The sequence below is a fragment of the Symsagittifera roscoffensis genome, chromosome 1 (genome assembly GCF_963678635.1).
Source record: "Symsagittifera roscoffensis chromosome 1, txSymRosc1.1, whole genome shotgun sequence".
NCBI classification, from domain to species: Eukaryota; Metazoa; Xenacoelomorpha; order Acoela; family Convolutidae; genus Symsagittifera; species Symsagittifera roscoffensis.
The window spans coordinates 24,723,813-24,750,792 of NC_087062.1; the positions used below are offsets into that span (position 1 = coordinate 24,723,813).

General features: G+C 34.9%; 3 protein-coding genes across 4 annotated transcripts in view; 1 reads left to right on the forward strand and 2 right to left on the reverse strand.

Annotated features, from left to right (window-relative positions):
• Positions 1–238: 238 nt before the first annotated feature.
• Positions 239–10,573, reverse strand: LOC134841777 (uncharacterized). The gene is made up of 5 exons (XM_063857818.1): positions 10,463–10,573; positions 6,501–6,751; positions 2,644–2,917; positions 1,411–1,624; positions 239–685 (listed from the first exon to the last, which is right to left on the reverse strand). Exons 1-5 carry the CDS (start codon positions 10,567–10,569, stop codon positions 386–388), a joined length of 1,146 nt encoding a protein of 381 aa, XP_063713888.1. The 5' UTR covers positions 10,570–10,573; the 3' UTR covers positions 239–385.
• LOC134841803 (uncharacterized) overlaps positions 9,871–26,980 on the forward strand; it is a 302,592-nt gene continuing 285,482 nt past the window's right edge. Inside the window, exon 1 of the mRNA XM_063857843.1 lies at positions 9,871–9,881. The gene's annotated coding sequence lies outside the window, so the exon portion shown is untranslated. The remainder of the gene's footprint in view (positions 9,882–26,980) is intronic.
• Positions 18,744–26,980, reverse strand: part of LOC134841765 (uncharacterized) — a 31,670-nt gene continuing 23,433 nt past the window's right edge. For both annotated transcript variants that reach the window (XM_063857810.1, XM_063857805.1), the window contains 3 exons: positions 25,184–25,312; positions 24,699–24,899; positions 18,744–19,462 (listed from right to left, as the gene is read on the reverse strand). In XM_063857810.1, coding sequence (XP_063713880.1) covers positions 19,074–19,462; positions 24,699–24,899; positions 25,184–25,312 — 719 coding nt within the window. In that variant the 3' untranslated portion in view covers positions 18,744–19,073. The remainder of the gene's footprint in view (positions 19,463–24,698; positions 24,900–25,183; positions 25,313–26,980) is intronic.

The window sequence follows — 26,980 nt, forward strand, 5'->3', positions numbered from 1 at the left end:
TGTTTACGGGAAAAAAATTGAGTGCTCGATTACTAGACACTTGCTGTCGCAAGTGTAATGATTCATTTGTGAGCAGTTCTCCCAAACCTCAAATATACCTTGCCAGCGATTACGCCTTTCGAGAAAATTTGGGGTTCATTGGCGAAAAATGGAAGCCCTAAAATAGTTCTAAAGGCAGATCCTTGGATGGTGGCTAGATCAGTATTTCTCAGGGATGACCTTCTTCCAAATCCACACATGATACTAACTATGCTAAATTTAGGCAACTTACTGCGAATCTTTCTTTTGTGGCAAACAAATGTCTCCATGAAAAACTATCATACAAGAAACTATAAAAAATACTTTGTAAAATAAATTTGTTCCTCTTAAATAAATAGTTTGTTGCTCATTGAGTATTTTGTTTCGAGTAGTGGTCTTTGACCGCATTGAGTAGTGCAAAAACGTCATCGCAGCCGGAGAATATGTATTTTCCATTAGTTGGCAGTGTACTATCGGATTGTATCTTGATGAAGGTGACACAGTCGCTGGGGAAGTGTTTGTCGTCGAGCAATGTGGCGAATCCCATTTCGTCGGAGGAGCTGTCGCCGATGAAAATGACCGAGTGAGTCTCGTGCCAGATGGGCGAGACGTGCTCGTTGAGTATCTTTTTCATGGCGTCTCCTTTGGTGATATGCGGATGTCTCACCTGACAAACAATTATCAAAAAAACCTGCTTGAACAGACGTCGCTTTTTTGTATTAAGAAAATAAGGATAGCAAGCAGCACAGAATCTTCAAACCACGCTTTTCTTTAAAAAACTTCCGGTTTTTTTGAAAAATGAAAATATATAAAATGCAAAAATAAAACAACAATTGAAGATGTAAAAGAATGTTAAAATTGTAGAGGACAGGGAGATCGGTCTCTAAATTTTTGTCTAATTTAGTCTGAAAACTGAAAATTCAGTCAAAATCGGAAATAAAAAAAATACGCCATTTATCCTTCCTTCCTTTCATGAATTTTCTCAATTGCGAGTCGTCATTGTGAACCGTTCCAAAAAAATCTGATTTGAACACAGGTGACAACGAAGTCGTGAAGTTTGATGCAATTTTTGAGAACAACGCAAAAATCGAAAAAACAAATACAAAGCTAATTCAAAAGCCATGAACTTTTTTCTCTCGCTCGTTAGAAGCCGCTTGCGATTTATGTCGACTAAAAATTTCAACTTAAGTTTTTTTACCTAATTTTTGACCAATTTTTAAAATTAAATTGAATGAAACTTTGATGCTCTTTTAATGAAAACTTTAGAAACACATTCATTCAATTAACATGCGAGCTGCTAAATTTACTCAAATGTTCATATATGAACATCATGATATCTATCATGAAAAAAATTGAAGCATACGTTTTTAGACTTAAGTAATGATGAAGTACCTCAATGCATCCGTGTCCTTCTAGAACGGGGAATCCGTTTTTCCTCACGATCTCACTCGCCTTCTCCACCAACGCCGCCTCCTCACTTGGGGGCACGTGGAAGAAGTGCCAGGTCATAGCAGTGTCCTTGTCCTCTATATTCCCCCCACACTCCTTCCCCAACTTCGCCTCCTTCAGATCTCGGATGATGCTGGCGATACCACTCCGAAGATTGCTAAAATAGATAGTTGGACCAGCCTGAATTATGATCAGTCTGGAATAAACAAGTGATGATTAGCACTTAAAATTAAAAGATTTCCAGAAACCGCGCATTTTTCCTTGAAAACAAAACATCACTGCAAACAGGGGCGGATCTATGATTTTCTCGACGGGGGGGTTGTGTTTCAAAAAAATTTTTGGTCAAGTTAATTGATTTTCCCAGCTCTCCCAAAGCATTATAAAGACCCTATTTTAGGCAAATTTGAAATTTTGAAAAAACAGGCCAAAAGAGGCATTTTAGGGCACATTTTGAAAAAATTTGGCCAAAAAAATCGCGCTTTTTCGGCGCGCGCTACACCATCAAAATTAGTATATTCTGGCGCCAAAGGCGCCTTAAGAAAAGTTTTAGGGTCACTCAGCCAAAAATGGATATTCCAAAATAGTAAAAAGGGGGACCCCTTAATCCGCTCCTGACTGCAAAGCTGTTTGAATTTCGAGAACGTTTTATACTTGACACTGCCTGTGAAAAAAAACCAATTTGAGAAAAATGGATCTATTGGTATTTTTGTGCATATTTGTAAGTGGAGATCGTAGTTTACTCTTAATTTATCAATTAACTTTGAAGTCAAATTAACAGAATTTAAATTTGAGTGACAAAAACCCACATGAACGAAATAAATGAATGTTTTTTTTTTCGTTCGCACACACCTAATAATTCCATCCCTCAAAAACTAGCAAAAAAGTCATATTGCAGGTTTAACGACACTAATTCTAACCCATATTCTTGATCTTATCGCAAAACTGTTAGACCAAAATGATTGTACAATAATCATTTGTAAATCAAGAAATCATGAGCTTCAAAAATACTCGACCGTGGCATTATGAATAAAACTTTTGACGAAAAAGGTAAAAAGTAGCAACAAAAAACAGCGACCATCACAAAAAGGTAGATAGCAGTTTTCATTCTGACTAGTTTTGACCAAATTAATCTTGTCTGACTGTACTTGAACTAGCCTTGCATCACTTTATGCTCACCTGAGTTCCTCTGCGTTGACATTGTACGTCATTCCATTTCCAGTCAGACACATTTCGAGGCCAAAATTGCCACAGTACATGATATTACTCAGTCCAATCCTACTCTGCACATCCTCCGTCTTCCGTCCACTAATGGCCACTACGGTGACGTCATCCAGAAAACTCACGTCTGTGAGGACACTCTTCATGGCCTCTGTCATGAACGTCTCATCTGGATTCGTAGTTAAATCGGCCAGGGTCCCGTCGTAGTCCAGAAACAGGACTAACTTCTTGTCTGAAGCAACATACTAATTATCAGATAATCGTTCGACAAGTGCGATATGGAATTTTCAGCGCTCGATATTTCGGCGAAATTTTTGCTTCTCAAAAAAATTTAGAAAAAAACAGCCAACAGACAGTTGGAAAAAGTAAATGAACGCAGGGATACAATAAATACTTGAAAGACTTTTATTTGAAAAAACTTCAACCCATACAGACTCTACTCACAACCAGAGAAAAAACTTGGATACAGATTCTGTTCAAAAGCATCCGCCTGAAAAAGTTATCTGAAACTGATACGTTTCATTGCCGATTTACACGTACGTTCTCCGGTACAAACAAAAGCATGAAAGCTCCCGGAAATGGTTCTTCGAACTGATGATTTCAAATACCGCTCATTAATCGAGACATCTGGGATCCTACAAATTTCAATTATTTGCATAAAAATAAATCATCATGGAGTCACAATTCAGACAGATTGAGTCGAAATGGATCGGCAAGCTTATTCTGTTCAAAAAAAAGCAACTTAAGTTCAAGAACAAATGAAAATACATTAGCAAACAAAATGCACGAGGTGTAATGAAATGCACAAAAACATTTTTTTTTAAATTGTGCCGCAAGTATTGAAAAAAAAACTGGAATCACAACCAGGGGCGGATCTAGCATTTTCTCGCAGGGGGATTTTCAGAAAATTTCCTAAAACTTTTTTAGGTCGACCATTTTTGTTACGAGCTCTCCCAAATGACTATCAAGATCTTTTGACCAAATGTTCTGCGCCGAAGGCAAATTTTTGGCCAAAGGCGTTTTTGGGCACTTTGTGGAAAGTTCTGACCAAAAAATTGCGTGTTTTCGGTGCGCGCTGCCCCTCAAATTTATTATATTTTGGCGCCGTTAAAGAAAAATTAAGGTCGGTCAGCCTTAAAATGGTACTAAAGGGGGACCTTTTGGGTCGCCAGTGGGTCGAATTAAGGGAAGCCAAAAATTTGTATATAATTGAAAGAAAGCTTGTGTCATTGCCAGTTGCCGATTTAAAGAGGGGCGGACCCCCCCCCCCCATCTAGAGACCATGACACAAGCTTTGCTCACATGTATAATATATTTTGGTTTCCCATATTCTCAAATATTTAATAGGTACACATGGCACTGACACAATCATGAATTGCTGAAACCACGAAAAAACGAGTAAGAACTGCATAATAATTTCAGATAATGAATGAGATTTAGTCTTACACCTTATGAGCGCAATTAAAAGGCAACTTCCGGTCGACCCCGGTAACACTGAAGTTCAATTTAATCTTTAATATTAATTTTACTGGAGCCTAGAAAAATTCTAAAAAGCTCACTTTTACCCTTTAGAATAATGCACGATATTGTAAATTCGTAAAATTACACCTTACAAATTTAGGTCAGATTTAACCAGAGATGAGCAATGAAAAAGGCACTTTTAGTTAATTAATTTGTCAGCAAAGTTTAAATTTCTAGTTTGCACATCAATTAAAAATTTGCTTTTCAGATTGCCAATTTCTTTTCGGAAAATTGAAATATAGAACCCATTAACTTTAATAGAGAACATTTGAAATAATTTAAATGGCTAGGAAAATTGGGAGTATATATGGAAGTATATTATAATTTGAAAATCACAAAAAATTATTTAATGATCATTTATGCTTCTTCACAATGATTTCTACACAAATTCAAGCTTCGAAATTTGTAATGCTTGAAAAAAATTAGACTAAGTTAATAATCACCCACCCCCACCCCCACCTCCAAAACTGATGGGAGGGGGATGCTACCTTGGTTCTAAATTGTAATTTTCAGCCAATCAAAATCGATAAACTTACATGCAGCGCTTAGCAAAATTATCCCAAATTAAAACGCTGGATTGGAGAACCTAAGCTAGCTTAGTGTATCTGGGGGAGAGGATGTTAACTTTATCCAAAAATCAAAACAGAATAATTTAAATTTTACTTCAAACTACTGAAAAGGCTCATCACAAAGAAATTCACTGTATTTAACACAGAGACGAAGCGGAGCTTCGCATCACTTGCGATACAGATACAACACCAACATTGATAAAGCATAAAAAATTGGGGAAAAATACACAAAATATTGAAAAAAAGGTCTACCAAACTTTCGTATGTCTCAATAAAAGTTTATTCTAGACAAAATTGCCGAGCAAAACACTTGAGAGGCGAAACTAAGCTTCACGACACTTTCGAGACAACAAATATTGGATGAAAACAGCATAACGCTGAAGAAGTAGCAAAGACGACTTCGAGCGAATAAAAAAATGAAAAAGGAACTACAAAAACAAAAATTTTAAGTAATGAAAAATGAATTTTCATGATTCTATTTATTTCAGCGACTTGGTGCATTCATTCGAAGTTATGGAGCCAAATTCTTATCGATCTCTAAAACATTACGTAGAAAAGCCAAAAAAGTTAAAGCCGACAGGCATTAAGCTGAAAATCAACCAAAACGTACCTCCCACATTTGGTCCACGAGTGATTTATATGTATTAAAAGCATGGTGGTTGACCGAAATTGGAAATTAAACCGACAGAGTTTAAGTCGACAACCATAAAGCAGAAAACTTGCGATACAACACAAACATAGCACAACAACCACGCAGACAGAAATTGAGGCGAAAGCCGCTAGGTCAGAAAAAAATTCGAAAAAATGCGATACTGTCAAGAAAAGCTAGATCTACCAACATTTTCATATCTTTGTATCAATTTGTCTGGAACAAAAATTGTTGTTTTAAAAAATAACATACCAAACAAAACAACAGAACGTTAAGTTTGAATCGAAACAAAACATACGTAGCAGTAAGAAGACGACAATGTGAATTAGCAACCGCACTTGTAATAATTCCGTGCGCATTTACCGACAAAGCAACCGAAAAAAGCAATCGCATTCGTAATAATTCCGTGGTCATTAATCGACATAGCAAAATTTTTCGAAAAAGTTTAATAAAAAACTTCATTTATAAAATTTTTCTGAAACATTTTTCAAAAAAAAACTAACAAATTTCCACAAAAAAATGTTGCAAAAATCTAGTGCCCAATTGCAATACCCTTGCTTATCACAAGGCTAAAGACTACTTGGAAATCTTTATAAATTGTCCTACCAACTCGAAAATGGTGAGCTTAATGAAAAAATTTGCAAAGAATCATGTTCATGGTCTAAATGGCTCGAACACTATATTTTGGAACACAGTGAAGCTTTTTCGTTACCACACTCATTCCAATTAGCAGCATAAGATCATCAACAGCAATAAAATCTTACTTTTATCTGACTTTTTTGTCATTGCAAATAAAACTTTGAAATCTTTGTGATAGTGGCTCATAAGACAAAGACGCCCGATCCCCACCCAATGCATGCCGTTTTGTTGAGAGAGATCCCAAGAAACAATTAGTCTAAAGGTTATCGAACTTGACTATAGGCACTTCGTGCAGAAATAACAAATAAACATGACATAAGGAAGCACAAGCATACGTATTGTGCCTCAGGAAAAAAATAGTGTGAATGGCATGCATGTTAAATGACCTCTTATGACCTTTGCTCTTCAACAAATCTTTCAAGTTAAAATTAACTCACCTTTCAAAGTATTCGTGATGGCTTTAACTGCATTCTGTGATTCGGTTGAGATCGACATTCTGAAGAAGATCGATTGCCAAGTGTTTCCGGTTGTCTGTGACTGTTTTGCTTCTAATACACTTGTGAAACTATTCAACTCGCTCTGAATAAATTTCAGTCGTTTGGTTGGGGTGAAGATCGGACGAATTCGTCGGGTTTTAAATGAGGTCCAAATAGTTCGGCGACCAATTGTTTCGAAGTTGGATGTTAATCTAAATGATAAGCAAAGGGGATTAGATGCCACCCAAATATGAATAGAGAAGGCCACCAGAAAAAGATCAAACAACGGTCTGTCACTAAAACGACTGATAGGTCAAAAGATTCTTTGTAAAATAGATTTATTCCACTGATAACACAACAAAATGGGGATTTCATACCAATAACCCAAACGGTTGATAAAGCAACCATAACCTACCCTACCTCCAAGCCGAATTTTTTTGTTCAACCGAATCAGTTACATATTACAATTTATATTTGCAGTTCTTAGATTGATAATTTCGGCTTATTTGTACTTCGGCCTGTTTATCTTTTCCCAGCTCGAGGGTTTCTTGCAACCATCTCATTAAACCGTTCGCCTCACAAGTAAAGAAGACACGCCATTGTTACATAATGCAGCTTAAATTACATAAGTTCACTAGTTTGGCGACCAATAAGCTAAAAGAAGACACTGCTCCTTGGGAAGTTTGGTTCATAAACACTATATTTCTGCTTTCTTTACTAGTAGTAAGTACTATTTTTTTTAAAATACTTATTTAAATTAAGAGGTCAACGTTTATAAATAAGGCATAGAATGATTGACTGATTTCAGGATTTTACTCATATTACATTGAATGATACTTTAAACCTGAAAATGTATTAATGTTCAAAAGACAAAAACGCCTTTCAAGGTGTCTTAAATGATCTTAGGAGACCAGACAACTGTCCAAGCCGGTGACTGACAAGAAAATCTATAAATCGAATTAAGAAGTACCAAATTGGACGAAATCGACTGAGAAGAAAATTTATCTTATGTTTAAGATGCCGGTCCATTCAAGGACAAGGATGCATTTTAGCTCTCGACATGCGCACACCATTGATAGCTTCATCTCACATACAGGAGTGAATCTAGGATTTTCTCAATGAGGTGGATTTTTTTTTTTTAAAGTTGAACATTTTGTCGACCTTTTTTAGGTCGCTGAACCAATAGATTTTTCCGGGCTCAACCAGGAAGCAGGCGAAATTCCGAGCGCGTGCAAAATTTGAAAAAAAAAAAAAGACCACAACCTTTTGGAGAGATTTTCGGCGCGGGATTACTCTTCGAATTTAGTCGGACCCTGTGGGCAGTCATTGAGTCGAATACCTTCCACTTAAATCGCCTCTGCTCAGTTTCTTGACCCTACTCACTAAAGACCAATTTTTGTTCACAAAAACACTTCAAGAGTACACATCTGAATATTACAGTTTCCTTCTTTTAGTACCAACCATTTAGTAGGAAGGACCATTGCAATTCGGGTAAAAACTAGTCCTGGGTCTTTTCTGTTGTATGGCCTCAAATCACTGAACGGTTAGCCGAGCTTCCGTTTTAAATGTTAATGCAGAAATTTTTCCATTAAACTTAATTTCAACCAATGATCTTAGTTATAATTGTTGACACAGAGACGTAGCTGGGTTTCAGGTACCTCAAAGGAGGCTAGTAAAAGCTAAGTATAGTATGAAATTAAACTTGGAATGGTTTCGATTTCGAAAAAGTCAAAAAAAGCTTCTCAGCATCTTTTTTTTCCGTTTTTCAGACTAAATAACACCTCTGAAAGAAAAAAAATAAATAACTTTTGAACCTACTAATACTGTTATCAAGTTTTGAGTTATTATCACCTCATTCTTCCAGATAAATATTTTATTGGAACCACCTCCCACACCCTAGAAAAGTTTTTTTAATAACTATGTTTTAAAAATTTAATTAGCTTTAGATTGAACTCTATGGTCGGAAAATTTGGACTACTTAAACAGAAAATAGCTATCCGTAATTTTTATCACTTTAAATTTTTCGCTTTTTAAATTTCAGCTGTTTTATTATTTTTGCAAAACAAACTATGACAAACATTTTTTGGGAAATTGGACAGCAAATGGCTCTTTATTTTTCAAGTTTTACAACAGAGGCGCAGCTGCTCTATGCAAACACTAGCGAGAAACCGAGAAAAAACGGCTTTTTAGAGCTAAATAAAAAAGAGTAAAAATAAGACTTGAAAACTAAAACTTTTGCTGAGGCGGACTCGAATCAATCTTACGACCGTAGATTTCAAGTCTCCTGTCCTAGCATCTGCGCCCCGTGTCCCTGACAAACTACTAACACTAACCACAAACAAAACAGCTACATATGCTAATAAATTGCCAATGCCATGCTGCAAAAGTAACACCAAACACAAATAAACACAACTGCATGTAATAATTCAGAATAAAATGGCTAATTGACAGTTGGAAAAAAGTAACGAACGCAAGGAAACAAAACCTGATTTCAAAAAAAAGATATATACACCCTTAAGACTCTTTGAGCTTCACAAACAATTCATGATTGGTGCTGTTTTGAGAAAACTGGATCAATAGGTTGTGTTTTTATTTTGCTGGGAAATCTGATAACTGAATTCCATTTCCGAAGTTAGAAATCAATCAGGTTTTTCATTATTTTTAGTGCTGTTCAATAGTGGAGGTTGCATTTTTTTAACAAAAAAAGAAGTGAATTTAAAAAGATATCAAAATCAAACCGCGAAAAATCAAAATTGAGCGTGCACAAGTTTTAAGGTTTTTTACTTAAAAAAACAAGAAAATCACCAAGACTTATATGAGAGTACTCGCTAAGCTCATTACTCTCAATAACAAACTGCAGGCATCAACACTAACTTTGAATGTAATAAAAAGGACACCATCAATCCAAACTATGTATATTTTACGCATTTAAAAAAAAGCGAGCATAATGAATTGGAAAATTTCTGAAATCGAGTTCATTATTGAACTGTTTTTTGAAGCAAATTTATTATTTGTTTTATTAGTTGAATGAAAAAAAACACATCAATTGTGTTGACTTATTACTAATTGAATGTCAAAGCACATGCTATCAAAAAACCTTAATGGTAACCTAAAAGTGGCACCAATACTTGCGGATTAGGTTGGAAAGAAAAAGAATAGTCGCACTATTACACAGTGCTATATACTATAACACGACAAAAAGCGGCTCTATAAAGAGCAAAAAAAGTACAAATAAGCCTCGAATTAGTAAAAAAAAAACTCGGCTAGGTCTCGAGTTCTAGCTGCGATCTAGAGATTATGAGTCTCACGCACTAACCACTCAGTCACGTACGCTTATTAAATCACAAACACTAGCCGCATATAAATCAAAGAACAGATGCGATGAAATTTCCAATCCTAGATCGTGTTTATAGCAAAAGTGCCACTTTCAATTTTTAATGCACACTTTTAATTGGAAGTTAGGTTAGAAAAAAGAAGGATCGTACTAATACACTAGCTGCTCGATAATGAATATACACTCACAAACGCCGGCGAATGTAATTATGATGATCTAACTCCCCAAAAAATCATAGAAAATTAAACATTTGTGCATGGACTAAGCTCAATCAGCTTGCGAAATTTTTCTTGCATTCGTAGTATTTTAATCGCAAGGTATTTTATTCGTAATATCCCGATCTTCCTCAAATCTAAATTTCTGTCATTTTGGCACTGCATCCCAGTAAGTTATTTGCTCAACATTTGATTTTGTTAAGAAATCTGCTCATCAAAGTACATGCTGGGAAACCAATCTTAAAACTACTTAAGAAAAGTTCTGATAAAAGTCATTTATCAACTATATTCATCCATGAGATGCGAAGCTCCTATTCACTAATTTTGGTATAGATATCTTATGAAACTTCACTGTGAAAACAGAGAGAACTTACCTTGCTAGTAGTGACATTTTGCAACAATCAAATGTATCGAATCTAAGACGGGAACAGTTCCAGTAGCAAGAGCTTCCCAGTACATACCTTCTCGTAACGACAGCCATTGAACTGAAACAACAAATGGGAAGAAAAATGAAAAGGATTGTTGAAATAATCTTACATCCCTCTTCACTAACTCGAGCCTTTCACTAGAGAGCCTTTGCCCGTTTGTTACTTCTTTTTTTACTTCACCTATTTTCGACTGACTGACCATAAAATTTGCATTGAAAACAAGTAGATACAACACGTGCTAAAAATCGCGGATGCACCGGTCATCAGCTTAGCCACTAATACAGTTTTTTTTGCAAATTGAGTCTTCCTATCTTATCAGAAATTAGGCTAGAAACAAAGCATATTCAAGATTCTCATAAATGACTGGAAGGAGCTATGGCTAAAAGAAGGCCTTTATAAGCCAATTTTGATCAGCTCAAAGAACAAATAGTCCAAGAACAACAAGTCAAAAAAATCAAAAATTTATCTGCGTCGAGAATAAATTATAGAAAAAGTTGATTTTTCCGACTAAATTACACCAAATTTGATTTAAAAAAAACTACAAATTTATTTTTTTATAATTATAACGTTATTTTACTTTTTATTAAAATTTATTCTAGCACTTTTTAAATATAATTCAATCTCCCGTTTCTAAGAAAAACAACAGTAAATTTGTAGCAATTTTTAGTGGCTTTTTGTGACTCCCTGAGCTCTGATGAAATCAAAAGTTCTGATGATTTTTTGCTTTGTTTGGACAATTTGATCAGCATGGGATAATTGAACATACAGCGCTAGTAATTAGTTTTCCTCGTAAGAAATTTAAAAATATCGTAATAAAAGACAGCTCGCAACAAAAGACAAGAACCCTCAAAATTTGACAAACTCAAGAACTAGGAAATTGAAAATTAGTTTTAAAAACTGCATTGGCAATGAGTACCACTTTCTTTGCTGCGCTTGTATTCGGCACGCATAGCATAGTTTTTGCGCTAAAATTTAGTTAGAAAAAATTTGCGCAAAAATTTAGTTTTTTTGCGCCAAAATTTATTTTTTTTAGATATTCATTTTTTTGTCGAGAGTACTTTTTCTTCAATTTTGCGAGCTATCGTTTCTTTTGAGTAGTCTTTTGTTGCGAGTTTTTGAGGCAAGCTTCTTTCTAGCTTTTCATCATATGATTGAAAAAAGGGGCTTTAGTGAGTTATCTTGTTTTTAAAAGACATTACAACAGTGATAATTAAGGCAAATTTTGGGGAAAACAGTTGACACAAAACAGATTTAAAAATATAGCGTATTTGTTTATTGCGTTCCATAATTCATCTATTGAAGTAGAATCCAATTTTTCAACCTCATGAAAACTTGTGTACGAAACTTTATAAAAATGTGAAGCTGCTTTTTATTCATGACAACAAAAACATTAAACGAAGTTTTGATCTGTATAATAAGACACAAATCAGAAGCTGCTCTTTATTGAACATAACAAAAAATATTCAACGAAAATTTCATCTCTAAAAATAACACAAAAGTCAAGCTGCTCTTTGTTGAAAACCACCAGAAAAATTCGACAAAGTTTTCATTTCTAAAATGTTGCACAAATGTGAAGCTGCTCTTTGTTGAAGACAAAAAGGACTACTCAACGAAGTCTTCATTTCTATTTTTTAAGAAAAAGCAAAACTACTCTTTGCTAAAGATTACAAGAAATATTTAACGGAAGTTTCCATCTCTAAAAATCTACACAAAAGTCAAGCTGCTCTTTGTTGAAAACCACCAGAAAAATTCAACTAAGTTTTAATTTTTGAAACGTTGCACAAATGTGAAGCTTCTCTTTGTTGAAGACATCAGGGACTTGTCAACGAGGTCTTCATTTCTAATTTTTTTCTTCAAAAAAGCGAAACTGCTCTTTGCTGAAGACCACAAGAAAACACTCAACGAAGTTTCCATCTCTAAAACTATACACAAATAAGAAGCTGCTTTTTCTTGAAGAGGACAAAAAGTAATCAAAGAATTTTCATATCTAAATGTTTACACAAATGTGAAGCTGCCCCCTTTGTTGAAGACAACAAAAAAGTCAAAAAAGTTTTAATCAACGAAGTTTTGATCTGTAAAATCAGACACAAATCAGAAGCTGCTCTTTATTGAACATAACAAAAAATATTCAACGAAAATTTCATCTCTATTTCCCTTTATTGAAGACAACAAAAAACGATCAACGAAGTTTTCATATCTAAATTTGCACACAAATGAGGAGCTGCTCTTTATTAAAGACAACAAGAACTACTCAATGGAGTTTTCATCTATAAAATTTTACGCAACTGTGGAGCTGCTCTTTATTGAACACAACAAAAAACAATCAAGGCAGTTTTCATCTCCGCCGCTTTACAAAAAAGTTGAGCTGATCTTTTTTAAGGACAACAAAAAATATTCAGGAAAATTTTAATCCCTGAAACTTTACACAAATGTGGAGCTGCTCTTTTTTGAAGACAACAACAACAACTCAACAAAGTTTTCATCTGTATTCACCTCTAAAATAATACACAGTTGTGAAGCTGCTCTTTGGTGAAGACAAGAAAAAAATCAACGAAGTTTTTATCTCTCAAAAATTAAACAATTGTGGAGCGATTTTTCATAACGAGTAATTCACTATCACGAAAAGCATTTAAAGTGTTGCAATTTTTTTCTGGAAAACCGATTCATTAAACGAACTGAAAGAACCTCTAGTCAGAAATTAGCTATTTTCAACTTTTTTAAGGGACCAAGTTTTGTAATCGCGTCAGAAAAGTATAAAAATTTTAAATTCGGCTCGAAGTCCAGTCGGCCTGTTGTCCTAGAAAAGTTCAAGCTTGGAAACTTTTTTGGAGGTTTTACCCAAATAATTGCGTTTTTTTGGCGCGCGTATAGCTCAAAACTAGCATATATTGGAGAGCATAACAGGGGCGAATCCAGGATTTCCTCAAGGGGGGCGGTTTTTCAAAAAAAATCAAAAATTTTATCGATCTTTTTTTTGGGCCGACCAAATAAACTTCCGAGCTTTCCCATAGCACTCAAAAAAATTGTTTTCGCCAAATTTTCTGCGCCGCAGGCAAAATTTTGAAAAAACAGACCGAAAAAAAGGGCGTTTCAAGATACTTTAGGAAAATTTTGACCAAAAAATCACGTTTTTTCGGCGAGTAGTTCCCCCTAAAAATTATTAAAAACAGACGCCAAAAGGGTTTCAGAAAAATTTTAGGGTCCGTCAGTCCAAAATGAAATTCTGCTTAAAGCACAAAGAGAGGCCCTTTTGGGTCGAAAGGGAGGTCGAATTTCCCCAGTTTTAATTTAACTACATTTTGTGATGCACGCGAGATTTTGGCGAGAAAGTGAACATTTTTGGCATTTTATTAGAAAACAATCCCTCGAAAATTTATTATGTATCGTATTGGCGCAGATACTTAAGGCTTGTCGAAGAAGGTCGCAAGGGTGGAGTAAATTAGCAGAACAGATGAAACTTTTGGATGATGAAGGAGTCAAATACGCCACCTAAGCCACGCACTTGACTACGCCTCTGCCATGCAAATATGAATTTGTCGATTGGTATGTAAAAAATGTCAATTTTGATCAGTTTTATCACCGAAGCCACGTGAAGAAGTCCTTTCATGCCACGTGATTATCCCTCAATCTAAATCCTTGAATTCGCAAATTAAATTGCAGAACAGCTGAACAAACTTCTTCGCGAAGAAGATCCCTACGATATATCATTAAGATCAAAACAATCTGGTTAAGTTTAAAGGTCGTTTCATACAGAATTACAGCTTGCAGCAGATGATTTTGATATTGCATGATAAATACCGTGAAAAGGAGAGCTTTGTTACATTGTCCCCTATTTGGAATGAATGCGATTTTTTAAACGTATGATTATCAAAACTGAATAATCATACGTTTAAAAAAACTGAATAATCATACGTAAAATACGTTTAGAAAAAAGCAAGCAATAAGAAGCTTCGCACCCAATAGTTAAAACTTTAACTGAGTTAGGTTTCAACAATATTGAGATCAAAGAGGTCGAATATAGAAAAATGAAACAAAAATTGTTGTTGTTCTCAAATATTGTATAAATCTTTGTATTCGACATTGTTTACACTGAGGATTTGAGCAGATATGAAAAACTTCAAGTTGCGACAAGAATTAACACTCAGATTAAAATTCACGTCGCATACAGAAGCTGAAACATTTTAAATTTCCAGCAGCCGTGAATGTACCTATTGCCCTTTCCTGGCGCATAAAAAAGTTTGCGCGGGTTATGTCCTTCGAATTGAAATTAACAATTATTTGAATAGTTATAAATTTTAAAAAAAACACCCGGCAAAGAGGCTGTCAAAAATTGGGCCGAAATCAATTAAGCCTAAACAAAAAAAACTATTTTAGATCTGAAAATATTTTCACCAATAAACCCAGATACGCATTAACACTAGACAGTAACTAGAAATGTTAAACGTGTAATGTGCTGAAAATGGAAATCATGAAACTGTGAACAGAGTTATTTGTGGGAAAAAACTCTTGTACCCGATTGCAAAACCCTTGCTTATCTCAAGAGTAACTACCATCGGAAGAAAACTAACCAAGCGGTACAAAACCAAAACTAAATAAGCAGAAACCAACTAAGCCGAAAAAAAAAACAGTTTTCAGGTAAAACCTAAAAAAATATTCAAGTCCCCTTCCCCTCGGAACACAATTGCACACAAACACAAAAAAAAATTTCGGTTATCAAATAACGCAAAATGAGGCCACTAAACTGATATAAAATAAGCAGAAACTTATTAAGCCAGACCAAATTTAAAATGATTTACGAACTTTAGTTTAAAGAAACAAATCAAAAAATAAAATATCAACCGATATGAAAAACAAATTTCGAATAGGACGGATATTTAAGAATCTAACACGCTCAAAATATATCTAATACAGTATTTCCAAAAAAAAAGAATATAGGAGATGAGTCCTAAAAGCAAAGCTATTAAATGGAAAAATGCCTATTTAGGGCAGCAAAAAGCCTAGTTTAATAATTTTGCAATAGCAAGTGTATGGCGACCGGGTGTTATCGCAAGTTTAACACAGAGGCAAAGCTGGCCACTTGCGATACAACACAAGAAAATTGAAGAAAAAAATCGAAATTGTCGAAAAACTAGATCTATCATAATGAACAAAGCTACCTTTGAAACAAAAATTGGCCAAGGCAATAAAAAGTCCCCCTGGCCATCAAAACACTCGAAAAAAACTTTATTTGCTTGTCAAATGAAACAATATGCGACAAGTAAACCGATAAAATATAGCGCGAAACCTATTAAGCACAGAGAAAAGGTAAATAAAAAAGAGGAAAAAAATTAAGACTAATAAGAAGTTATTAAGCCCCCCTCACCCTTAAAAGACAAACACGCATACACAAATTTTTTTCGCTCATCGAAAGACACAACATGAGGCCGATAAACCAATATAAAATAGGCCCGAACCTAAGCCGAAAAAACTTGTGGTCAGGAAAAACTTGAACTATAATTTCTATTTTTAGCATTTTGTGCGATCCAGAGATGAGCACAAAAATATGACTCTGTTGAAACAACTCAAAATTAGTTCACTAAGCCGATAAAAAATAGGGCGAACTCATTTGGAAAGAATAGACTTGTTAAGCGAAAAAAAACAGGAATATATACGATGTCAAGGTTAAGAAAAATACAAACAAACAGCAGAGGTAAATCAGAACACTAAGAGCAACAATATGTTAAAAAAACTCAAACTCAAATGAGCGATTTGGTTGGATGGTAAAAACCGGAAACTAAGCCGGATGGTAACAACCGGAAATTAAGCCGAGAAGAAGTAAACCGAAAGCAACGAAGTCGAAAATTCAAAAAATACCAAAGAAACATCATTCAAAAAATTTGAACAGCAAATTTAATGAAAAAACACTAATAAGGGTGTAGTGGGAGTAACAATATACGGAAATCTGTTGACAAATTTACGGGAAAAAAGTTAAGTAACTGATTGTAATACCCTTGCTTATCGCAAGGGTAATAACGTGCGTCTAGTATTGAAATTTGACTAAAAAAGCATGCCTCAAAAAGCATAGTCAACAGACAGACAGTGGGTAATAATTCAATGAACGCACAGAAATCGACAAAAAATCTGACTTGTTTTTTCAGCTTTCCAATTAAAGAGTTAAACTATATGGATTTAAAGTTCTTTGAATTTCAAGAACAATTTATCATAGGCAGTCAGTTTTTTTGGTAAAATTAACTTAATTTGAGAAAACTGCATCATCACGTAAAGTTTTTATTGCGCTGGTTAATCTGAAAATTTACATCCACTTTCTAAATAGACGTCGATAGTGGAATAAGGTTTCCTTTTAACAATAATAAAAAACTGAACCTAAACAAAAATCAAAATTCAAACCACGAAAAATCAAATTTAAGAGGGAACAATTTTCAAAAACTTTTCCCGAAAAAAAGCAAAAAAAATGATCAAGACTGAAATAAAAGTCTTCAATACGCTCATCGACTCTTAAATACGCAGAGTAGACGTGTAATGGAAATCTTATCTTGTCTGTTCTATCAATCAATAGCTTTCACTTTTTGCATTAATTTGTTTTTGAGTTGATTTCGAAACTTAATCGAGTATTTTGTTAAAAATGTTGGATAAATAAACTTTTTCTTTCTGTTCTTTCTATAAAAAAATGGCCGAACTCAGAGACTCAAATATGGCTTGGAAGTGAAGCAAGTGAACACATTTGGGTGGAAAATAATACGTTCTCATTGTCAGCAACTATGTTTACAAACGCAATACGCAGACGGATTGTTTTGCAGCTCCGCTGCTCTAAAAAGTCAAGTTCAGAAATATTATACTGCGCTTCGAGTTTTTAAGCGCAACGATGAGTATCGCAAGCAAAAGCAACGAGCCAACTCTAAAACAGAAATCAGTTTAAGATTTTATTGAGCCCAACATCACTCAAGATCGAGCCCAGCAATCTGGAATGATTATCACGCTACTTTTTGCTTAGACTTGCATTAGGTAACTGCATTAAACTTCTTAAGCCGGCGTAAGCAATGTTTATTTCAAGAATTTTTTTGCTCTAAATAAAAATTAAAATTATCATGGCTAAGGTTTTAGTGTTTTGGCCTCATCCAGCTTTTGTAAATTGGGTTCCAAATGACTTCCTTTGCTGTCACAGCATCCACCAGTCTGATCACAACCATGTCTCGGTCTCTAATCGCATATCGCTGAATGTTCCAATTCTGCGATTACAGATCAATTTAACTTCAAGCTCCGTCAAAAATTATTCAGTATTCTATTCTAACACAATATCCATATATGAGTGAAAAGCAGAAATTACAATATCTTTTCCTGGATTAAATTGACTCAACATTTATTAAAACTTTCTCTGGAAAATAACGGGTATTTTACATATTCCGCCGAATTCATAAATACCGAAATACAATTGAAAATGTTTCAATCTTATTGATTAAAACTTAATGCGTAGCCAAAACAGTTTGAAGAACTCGTTCCTTTATTAAACTATGCGCTGTTGAACTATTTTTGGCCGAATAAAAAATCAAAAAAATATTAGTTGACATTTGCTGCCAATTTATAGCCTTTTTTGGTGATATGTGATGCTTTCGAACTTTCTACGGCGAGTTTGATGTTAACTAGATTCCTTCATAGGCCCCGATTCGATGACGTGGTCCCGCAGTAGGCAGAAAATTTTGCAATCTGGAGGAAGGGGTAACTTATCCGAGATCATTTCGTGGAAAACGGAGTCCAAAAGGTGACTAACTGTACAAATTGGAGGGATATTTATAGTAGACGTGTTTCCATAAGAGCCAATACGACATCGAATCTTGAGATATCCTGTGCCACGTGAATAAGCAGTTTCTCCGAACTGTAGTCGTTCTTTGCACATCAGTTTTTCACAATACTCGTAAGGGAAGAAATTTTTATTGCACGTTGGACATATAAACGCTTCTGGTTCAATTCTCTGCATTTTAAAATGCTTGTTTTATTTTCAGTTGTAATGGTTTGATTCAGAGCAACTAATACTGTGCATAATGCATTGACTGAATGTAATTTAATTAAAACATATTGAGCAGAATCAATTTTTGATGTTTTTTTTTCAAATGCTTTGACGCGCCGCGCCGGCTCATATATCAACTTCAGAAAAATGATTTTCAATATAGAGCGTAAAAACAAACAGTCAGGAATAAGCTTAAATTTTATTTGATGTAAAATGTTAGTATATTCTATAAACTGCTGGTTTCATTGAATTAAAAACATACGGTCTTCTCAAAGCGAATTCTTTACCACAAAAGTTTTCATGTTAGGCTGGTCGTTAAATTTCTTAAATGCTGGTCATACACGCTAAGTTGAAAATAAACGGTAATGTTACATAATCCAAGCTTTTAAATATTACTTGAGCTTTTCTTTGCTCCGTGATAGTGGCAAGATCACAACTCTAATTCTGAAAATCAAAAGGCTCCGTATAATTTTCGAAGCCCCATTCATGTGAAAATTGTGTGCAACAATTTCATATAAAAAGTTCATTGGGATATTCACTACAAATAGCTGATCATTAGCGTCCTTCTCTGTGGTGCATTCCACTCCACTCTTCAAACGGAAACTCATCGATGAATATCGCAGTCGTCCCATTTCTATTCTTGTCATCCTCGTCATAATCAACCTTCACGTTGTACACTTCATCCTTAGGCCCTCCCTTTCCCCCAATCCCACTCATCCCCTCTTCCTCCACCACCATCATCTGGGGATTGCGAGGTTGCTTCGTGATGGGACCCTTGCGACTCTTGGCAGCCATCATGGTGCCCTTGACTTTTGGCTTGGGTTTGGGTTTCGAGACTACCTTTCGTGCACCCATAGCCTGCATGCGGTTGTTGTTCTCCTGCATCTGTTGTTTGTAGGGGTGTCTCCCACACGTGGTTCCCCCGCAGTTCATCGCACAGGTGCCTGAAAATGTCAAATTGCTGCTGAAAACTACATAATTACTCTTTACGAAATTCAATTCTGTCCAAATTGGTCTCTATACACTACCTTTCAGAGCCAATTATTCAATCACGAAATAAATCAGGGGCGGATCTAGGATATTCTCGAGGATGGGATAATATAATTCTTACTTCCTTAAGAAAAGAAACTGAAAAAAAAAACTTGAGAAGTCACTGAATTTTTTTTCATCCCATTTCTCCAGACGAAAAATTCCATTTCTTTTAAATTTATTTTGCAGACATATTTTAGCCTTCTATACAGAAGCTAAGCTGCACTTCACAAACGCAAGAAAAAAAATGACAAAAGTCAAGCTGTCAAACTGCAAAAAAAATAGGTGCACCAAAACAAGCATATCTGCTGAGTACTCAATTATGCCATCTAGGTCGGTAAAAAAAAGATAAACATAAAAATTTAGTTATGATTTAAAAATTAGAAATTGCTTTTGAAGAATCATTGGTACCTCTTAATGACGCTGAAGGGTTTCGCTTTCAGCTCATTTGCCTCAATGCAAACCCAGAACTGATATAAACTTTTTTTAAATTAGACTAGTAACTCGAAGCCTTTCATTCTCCAAATAATCCGACTGCTACTTGTGGCAAAATGAACATTGAAACTTAAGAGCAATTTTTTCAGCCCCAAAATAATCTTAAGCAGCTAGTTCGAAGGAACTTGGAACCTACAGTTGTGAAGAACCTTGAATAATGAATCATTTCCCAGTTGAATCTATATGGGAATACAATAAATTAAGACATAAAGCAAAGATATAGAGATGTTGTTTTTATGAATCAGCCAGCTAGAATGAAGCTTTTGCAAAAAATCTACGAGCTAAGTTGACAGAGATTGCCAACAAAACTTACGAGAGAGAATGAAAGCTCCGCTCTCATCGATGCTTAAAATCGAGTACAGCAAGTAGCCAAAATGTTTAAGAACAAAGTCCAACACATTAATAATTAGCGAAGAAGTACATAAAAAGGGGTTCAATTTAGAAGTTAAGAAAAATGCGAGAATGTCAAAAGGCTAAGATCAAAAGCTCAGTCAGAATTAAAATGGTTGAAGAAGGACTTCTACAAAAAAAGTCCTTGGTTATAACCCTTCAAATAACCGAATAAACTGCCTCGAAAACGTAATTCAGAGTGAAACTCCTTGGTTTACTTGATTCGCGAGTTGATACTAGCCATGAATAATTGCTGTCTAGCGATACTGCAGAAGCTATTAATCGGTTCTTGAAAAAATAACTAGGATAAAAACTCAAAATAGCGCTTTGCTCTGCACGCCGGTAGATCCAAGTCATATAAAAATTCTGTTTCTGCAACACTTTACACAGAGGCGAAGTTGCACTCGCGTACACAAGCAAAAATATCACCAATAACGCTACTGGGAAAAACTTAACTAATAAAACTTTGAGTCCACAAAACTTTTTAACTGACGCACGCCAATTTTGAGTCTACATAATTGCTAATTGACGCAAGCCAATTATAACGCAATAGCAGTACCAGTCAATTTGAAAACAAAATTTTACCAACTAACATGCCTCGATTTATAGAGCGGACGCATTTTAACTAGTATACGAAAAAGTCCATTAAAAACATCCGACCCTGCCCAGGTTCGAACCCTCATATTTTGTTGCGGGTCTCCTAACCTCACTCTACGCTACAAATCCATGATACATTGAAACTAAATTGCTACTAGAGACCCAGCTATAGCTGGAGATACCAGTTTGATAATTTTTGAGTTGTTGTACTGATGCGGGATGAAGTAGGTAGTTTAAAAAATTTAAGCATTGGGCTTCAACCAAAACCTTGGTTGTTGCTCTATTAAAAATTGAGTGAAAAATGTGTAATTTTGGAATTTTTCTAGAAATATGTTTCTTGTTCAAACTTTAATGCGTAGTTTATAAACGGACGCTTCTTACAACCTGTTGCTTTGATTCAACCTTTGATATCAGATTGAGTTTTTTTGGAGAAGTTTTCAAAGTTAAAATAAACGGAAAGAAATAAAAAAACAGGCTTTTCTGAAGATGTTAGAAAAATTGATGGCGAGCGCTTACACAGACAAGCTTCGCTGAACCTTTTTTTTCTTCATTGAACATAAAATTTCAGGTTTAAAATGGTAGTTTTCAAGACAAAAAGTAAAAAAAACTGCTAAAAACAATTTTTTGACTTTTGAAAAACTGCGAAAAATGAAATTTCCGAGGGTCAAAAACATTTGTGTTAAAAAATTAGGCATAGCTACTTATGAATAAAGCTTCCCACAACCCGTTCGACACACTGAAACCAATATCTCAGATTCGGGAGGTTAGTTTTTGAGAAAAGACGAAAAATTTCAAAAAACAGTAAAAAAAAATTGACTTTTTTGAGGTTCATTACTTCTTGTGTAAAAACTTTGGGCGTAATCGCTGATCCAGGGGAGCTTCCCTTAACCTGCTTTACCTATTGAAAACAAAACCTCAAATTTATGAGGTTAGTTTTCGAGAAAAGTCGAAAAGTTTAAAAAACGGTCAAAAAATCGAAAATTTGACTTTTCAGAGCGTCATAACCTTTTGTGTAAAAAAAAAATAGGCGTAATTGTTTAAGTAGCGGAGCTTCCCAAAACTAATTTTACTCATTGAAACCAAGCTTAGTGATGGTAGTTTTCGCGAAAAAAAAATTTAAAAAAACGTCGAAAATCCTAAATTTGACCTTTCTGAGGTACATTAATTTTTGTGTGAAAAAATTTGAGCGTAACCGCTAATGCAGGGGATCTCCCCGCAAGCCGTCCGTTCGGTTGAACAGAAAATCTCAAATTTCGAGAAAAGACAAAATTTCAGAAAAAAGGTCAAAAAAATATTGACTATTTTAAAGGGCCATAAGCTTTTGTGTTGATTGGAACGACACTAAAAAAATCTAAACATCTTTTGCATTCTAGAGAAAAACCGGCTGGGTATTTTTGTTTTTACTCTGAATTACGAGCGAGTAGGTCGATCGAGTAATTATTATTTTAGGAAAAACTTGAATTCAAGCAGTGAAAACTTGGTTTCAGTCCATAGAAAAAAATTGCAATTTTTCTTTCGGCGCTTTTCTGGCGAAAAAAACGTAAAACAAAATTTCAAAAACTGATTGTCAAAAAATTTGATAAATTCAAAAGTTTCAGATTTTCAGTTTAATTTTATTTGTTTTGCTGCCCAGATTTCAAATGCAACTGTAACATATTATGCTAAAAGTACCAAATTTGTAAGCTTTTGTCTAGTTTCTCTCGTAAGATCACTCAAAATTAGTTTGTCTTTTTACTTTTAGTTTTCATTTATTTTTTTATTTATGTGGCCGGAAATTGGTCTGCTACTTGCACAACAACCGGTTGATTCTGTTCATAAGTGGCTGTAGATGATACATTTTTGCTTAAAACCTCTGCCCGGACGACAAGACATTCTATGCGCAAACTGTTTTTGAGGGGTGATCTTGAAAACCTTACAACAAATTCAAATGAATCGTAGTTATATCTGATAAAGCAGATTCATTGACTGATGCAGAACTTGTGAAACAAATATTGAACAGGCAAGATGGATCAATTTTTTTAATAGCGGACCTACGCTGAAAATAGGACAGTGTCTTCATCGAAAGAAGTGACGGCTCAAAAATGGTGTCTGAGTAGCAAAATTTCAGCTCGATATAAAAAATCCTTGCGCTTTTAAAACTTGAATTATCTACTTTTTTTCGTTTCTTTGTTTGGGTTTTGTGCCATCGCTCATTTATAGGAAGCTATCAACCGTGGCTGGGCATAAAGTTTCTCTACAGTGAACAATCGTAAATGGCTTTGAATTAACAAAGATTTGTTATAAAAGAACAAACAAAAACCAGATTTGTTTTGCTTTTATTCAGCATGAAAAACTGAAATGAGAAAAAATTCAACTTAAGTTCTCACTTTCATATTTGTCGAGATGTCAATACTATGTACAGTGTTCTTGGGTTTTTCTTGAGTAGCATAAGAAAAAAGTGTAATAGAGATTTTTCTTCCGATTTCTCGCAGAAAATCATAACCTTCTAATTCAAAATATACTAGGGCAGATTGTAAAGTAAATAATAGTCCCGTTTTCTGTCCCCTCCGAGATTTGTTTCATAAAATAAAGTGTTTTTTTTTCGCGATCTGATGTCATTTTGATACACAGAGGTCAGGCGGAGCTTCGCAAAAATTGCTATACAAAACAAAAACAGCTCAGATGCTAGCTTGAAAAAACCAAACGAATACCACTTTTAAAACTGTCTTTTTTTCAAATGTCGACAAAAGCGACGTCAGTCAAAATTTTAATACGTTTGTACCAATCGAAGTTCGCTTGGAAGAAAAGATTCCGAGGAACAAAACGCCTAGTGTTAAATCAGTATTAAACAATCAATAAGCAGACAAAACATGGGAAAGCGGCTATAGAGCCGAAAAAAATATCAGAAATTTGAGGAATGAAAATACTGAAGCGGCATGTTGTGAGCTATAAAAAGCTTCTAAGCTTTTGAAACATTTTAACGCCCCTCTTCCTGGAAGCACAATTGCATTTAAGAAATCGTTCTTCTAAAATGGTAGCATGATGCAAAAACACAGATGTAACATAAACCGAAACCATTTAAGCCGAAGTAACCCCTTTGAAGTGAAAAAAAAAACTTAAAAAAGAATAATATCATAGAAAATCATAATTGGTAAACTTTCAATGGGAAAAATCAAGATGAGTTTCAATTATAAAAAGTATGCAAACCCAATCCAGAACTTTTTTGGTCCCAAACATGAGCATTACCCCTAAGCTAAATGTTTAGAAAGAGTCATTGAATTATGATTGATTATGAAGCACGTGGAACCTCACGAGCGAATTTTGCTGGCAAACGTTTTTACAGTTAAAAAGTCTAATACCCGATTACAAAGCCCATGCTAATCGTTGCAACTCTTGCTGCCTTTTTATGAGTGCATTGATCATTTTCAAGAGATACACAAACGATATGAAGAAATAAGTTTCTTTCTCTTCTTTTGTCAAAAATAACATAGCGTTTTCTTGAGCATTAGCGACACACAGAAACAGGTCTTAAAAATGAATAGTTGAAGTTGTTTGTTTAATACGGACCTGAGTCCCAGGCTGAAATTATAACCAAACAAACTTTCGGTTGAATAAAAACAAGACTTGAAAGAAAGATTTAAAAAAAGGCTAGGAATAATGAGTTATTTCTCATTTTTAGCAGTGACTCACAAGTGAAGAAACAGAGACAGCATGCCCTTAGAAAAGGAATGAGATCCCTGCAGCAACCGAGTCTCCACCAGATGTATCCCGGTCTCCAACAGCACCAGTAGGTGGTCATCATGGCCAACATGACCAACAAAACCCACCAGATCCAGCCCCACCAGAGAGGGGTGGAGTCATCCATGATCTCACCCACTTCGGCACGCACCGCTGGTAAAGAAACACAGTAAACGTCGATACGAGATACTTAAAAACTGTACTACAATTTCAACTAACACTTGCATATCACAAGAGTAATTATATTATAATCCTATCTATACCTTGATTTTTTTCTTTTTCATTGACCTGTGAGCCCACTCTTTGCAACTGGTCTTTTTCATGTAGTATTTTTGCCGACCCTTAGTTAGTGCGTTGTAAGAAAACACTCACGGTAAGCTCCTAACCCTCAGGTTTTTTCAAATTTGAAAAATATTTAGTAGATAATTACTACTAACGATCGCAATTTTCGATAAGTAGTTCGTCTGTCCTGTCGCCACAGTTGTCTACTCCATCACAGATGAGAGTGCGTTGAACACACCGTCTGTTCACGCAGTGCAACATTGTCTCATTCTGCGGACAACTGGCTGAAAACATAAACAAAACACTTCGCATCCTCAAAGAAAATAGAAAGCTTTTTACTGCTTCTTTAGAGAAAATTAAATTGGAACACCTGCTTCAAGAGTAGACTCTATCCCAAATTTTTACAATTGCCAAAAATTTTTCAACTCAGAGTTGGTTTGAACGACGAATATGCAATATAAACACAGATGCGAATCTGCGCTTCGTTAACACTAGCAAGAACCCGACAAAAAACAGCTCTATAAAGTGAAATAAAAAAAGTAGAAACAAGCATGAAATTAGCTTTCAAAATTCTGCCACGAGATGGATTTAAACCTACGACCTACAAATCAAGTATTACACACCCAACCCTCTCAACCACGGACACAGATAAATCAGACAACAGATGCTAAAAAATTTCCAATGCAACAGATCGTGATTATAGCAAAAGCGATGCAAAGAGAAGCGAAGCAAAGCTTCACACCGCTTGTGCTGCAAACCAACATATCATGGTATTCTAGCCGAAAGTCACAGGACGGAAAAAAGTTCAAAAGAAGTCGTAAAAAACTACATACATTAAAAATTTCTTACGTTCGTCTCGAAAAAAATTAGGAAAACATGAATCTTAAACGTTAAATTATCGTTGAGAGAAAATATAGCAAAAGTAAATAAATCGGCACCCGTTGAGCCAACAAAAATGGTCACTACATTTTTACGCGCTCCGATCAACACACTTGCTGACAAATCCTTTTCCCCTTTCAACTACGCAATAAAAGGCAATATGCCGAAGTGATAAAAACCAAAACATCCAAGACAAAAAGTGAAAAAAAAAAACATTTTAAGCAAAAAAATATAATAACTAACGTTGGAAATCAATTACCTGCACCAGTAGGACAACTAGAAATGCCAAAAATCTGAAAAAAAAAGAAATAGTTGAATTTTCGTTAAAAAAATTGTGCTACGGATCTTAAATTAATGAAAAACAAACAGATATGCGGTATTCTTAAAATTGAATTTTTACACAGAGGCGAAGTTGCAACTTTGCAAAGACGAGCGAGAAAGCGGCAATGATTCAGCAGTTTTGAAATGCATAGCAACTCAAATTTTGCAGGTAATAAATTGGAATGTCGTAAACAAAAATTACTTAAAATTTATGCATTCCAAAAAACTAGCAAAGTATATCGAGATTGAAAATTTCTGAAATGGGATTTTAATTAATCTACTGTTGTTTGAAACAAATAGCTTTTTGCGGTTCAATTGACGAATTATGCCTCAATTTAAAGAATTATGCCTCAAATGAACTAACATGCCTCAATTTAAAGAGCAGACGCATTTTAACTAGTATACGAAAAAGTTCACTAAAAACATACGACCCTGCCCATTTTCGAACCCTCTTATTTTGTTGCGAGTATCCTTCTCTACATCTACGCTACAGATCCATGATGCCTTGAAGCTAAAGTGCTATTTGTAATATAATAGTCTGTGTTCATATTCTTAGCATTTTCTATACTTAAGCGCTGGTTATTGATCTTATGCATATACTGCAATAAAAGAGCACTTTCAAAAAGAGCACTAATATTTGCGACGTAGTTGGAAAAAAGAGAGTTCATACTATCACACAAGCTTTGCTTGTGTAATTTTAGTGCTAATGAATCCTACAGATTCAGAAGTGCCAAGTATCAGAAGCTGTTCTA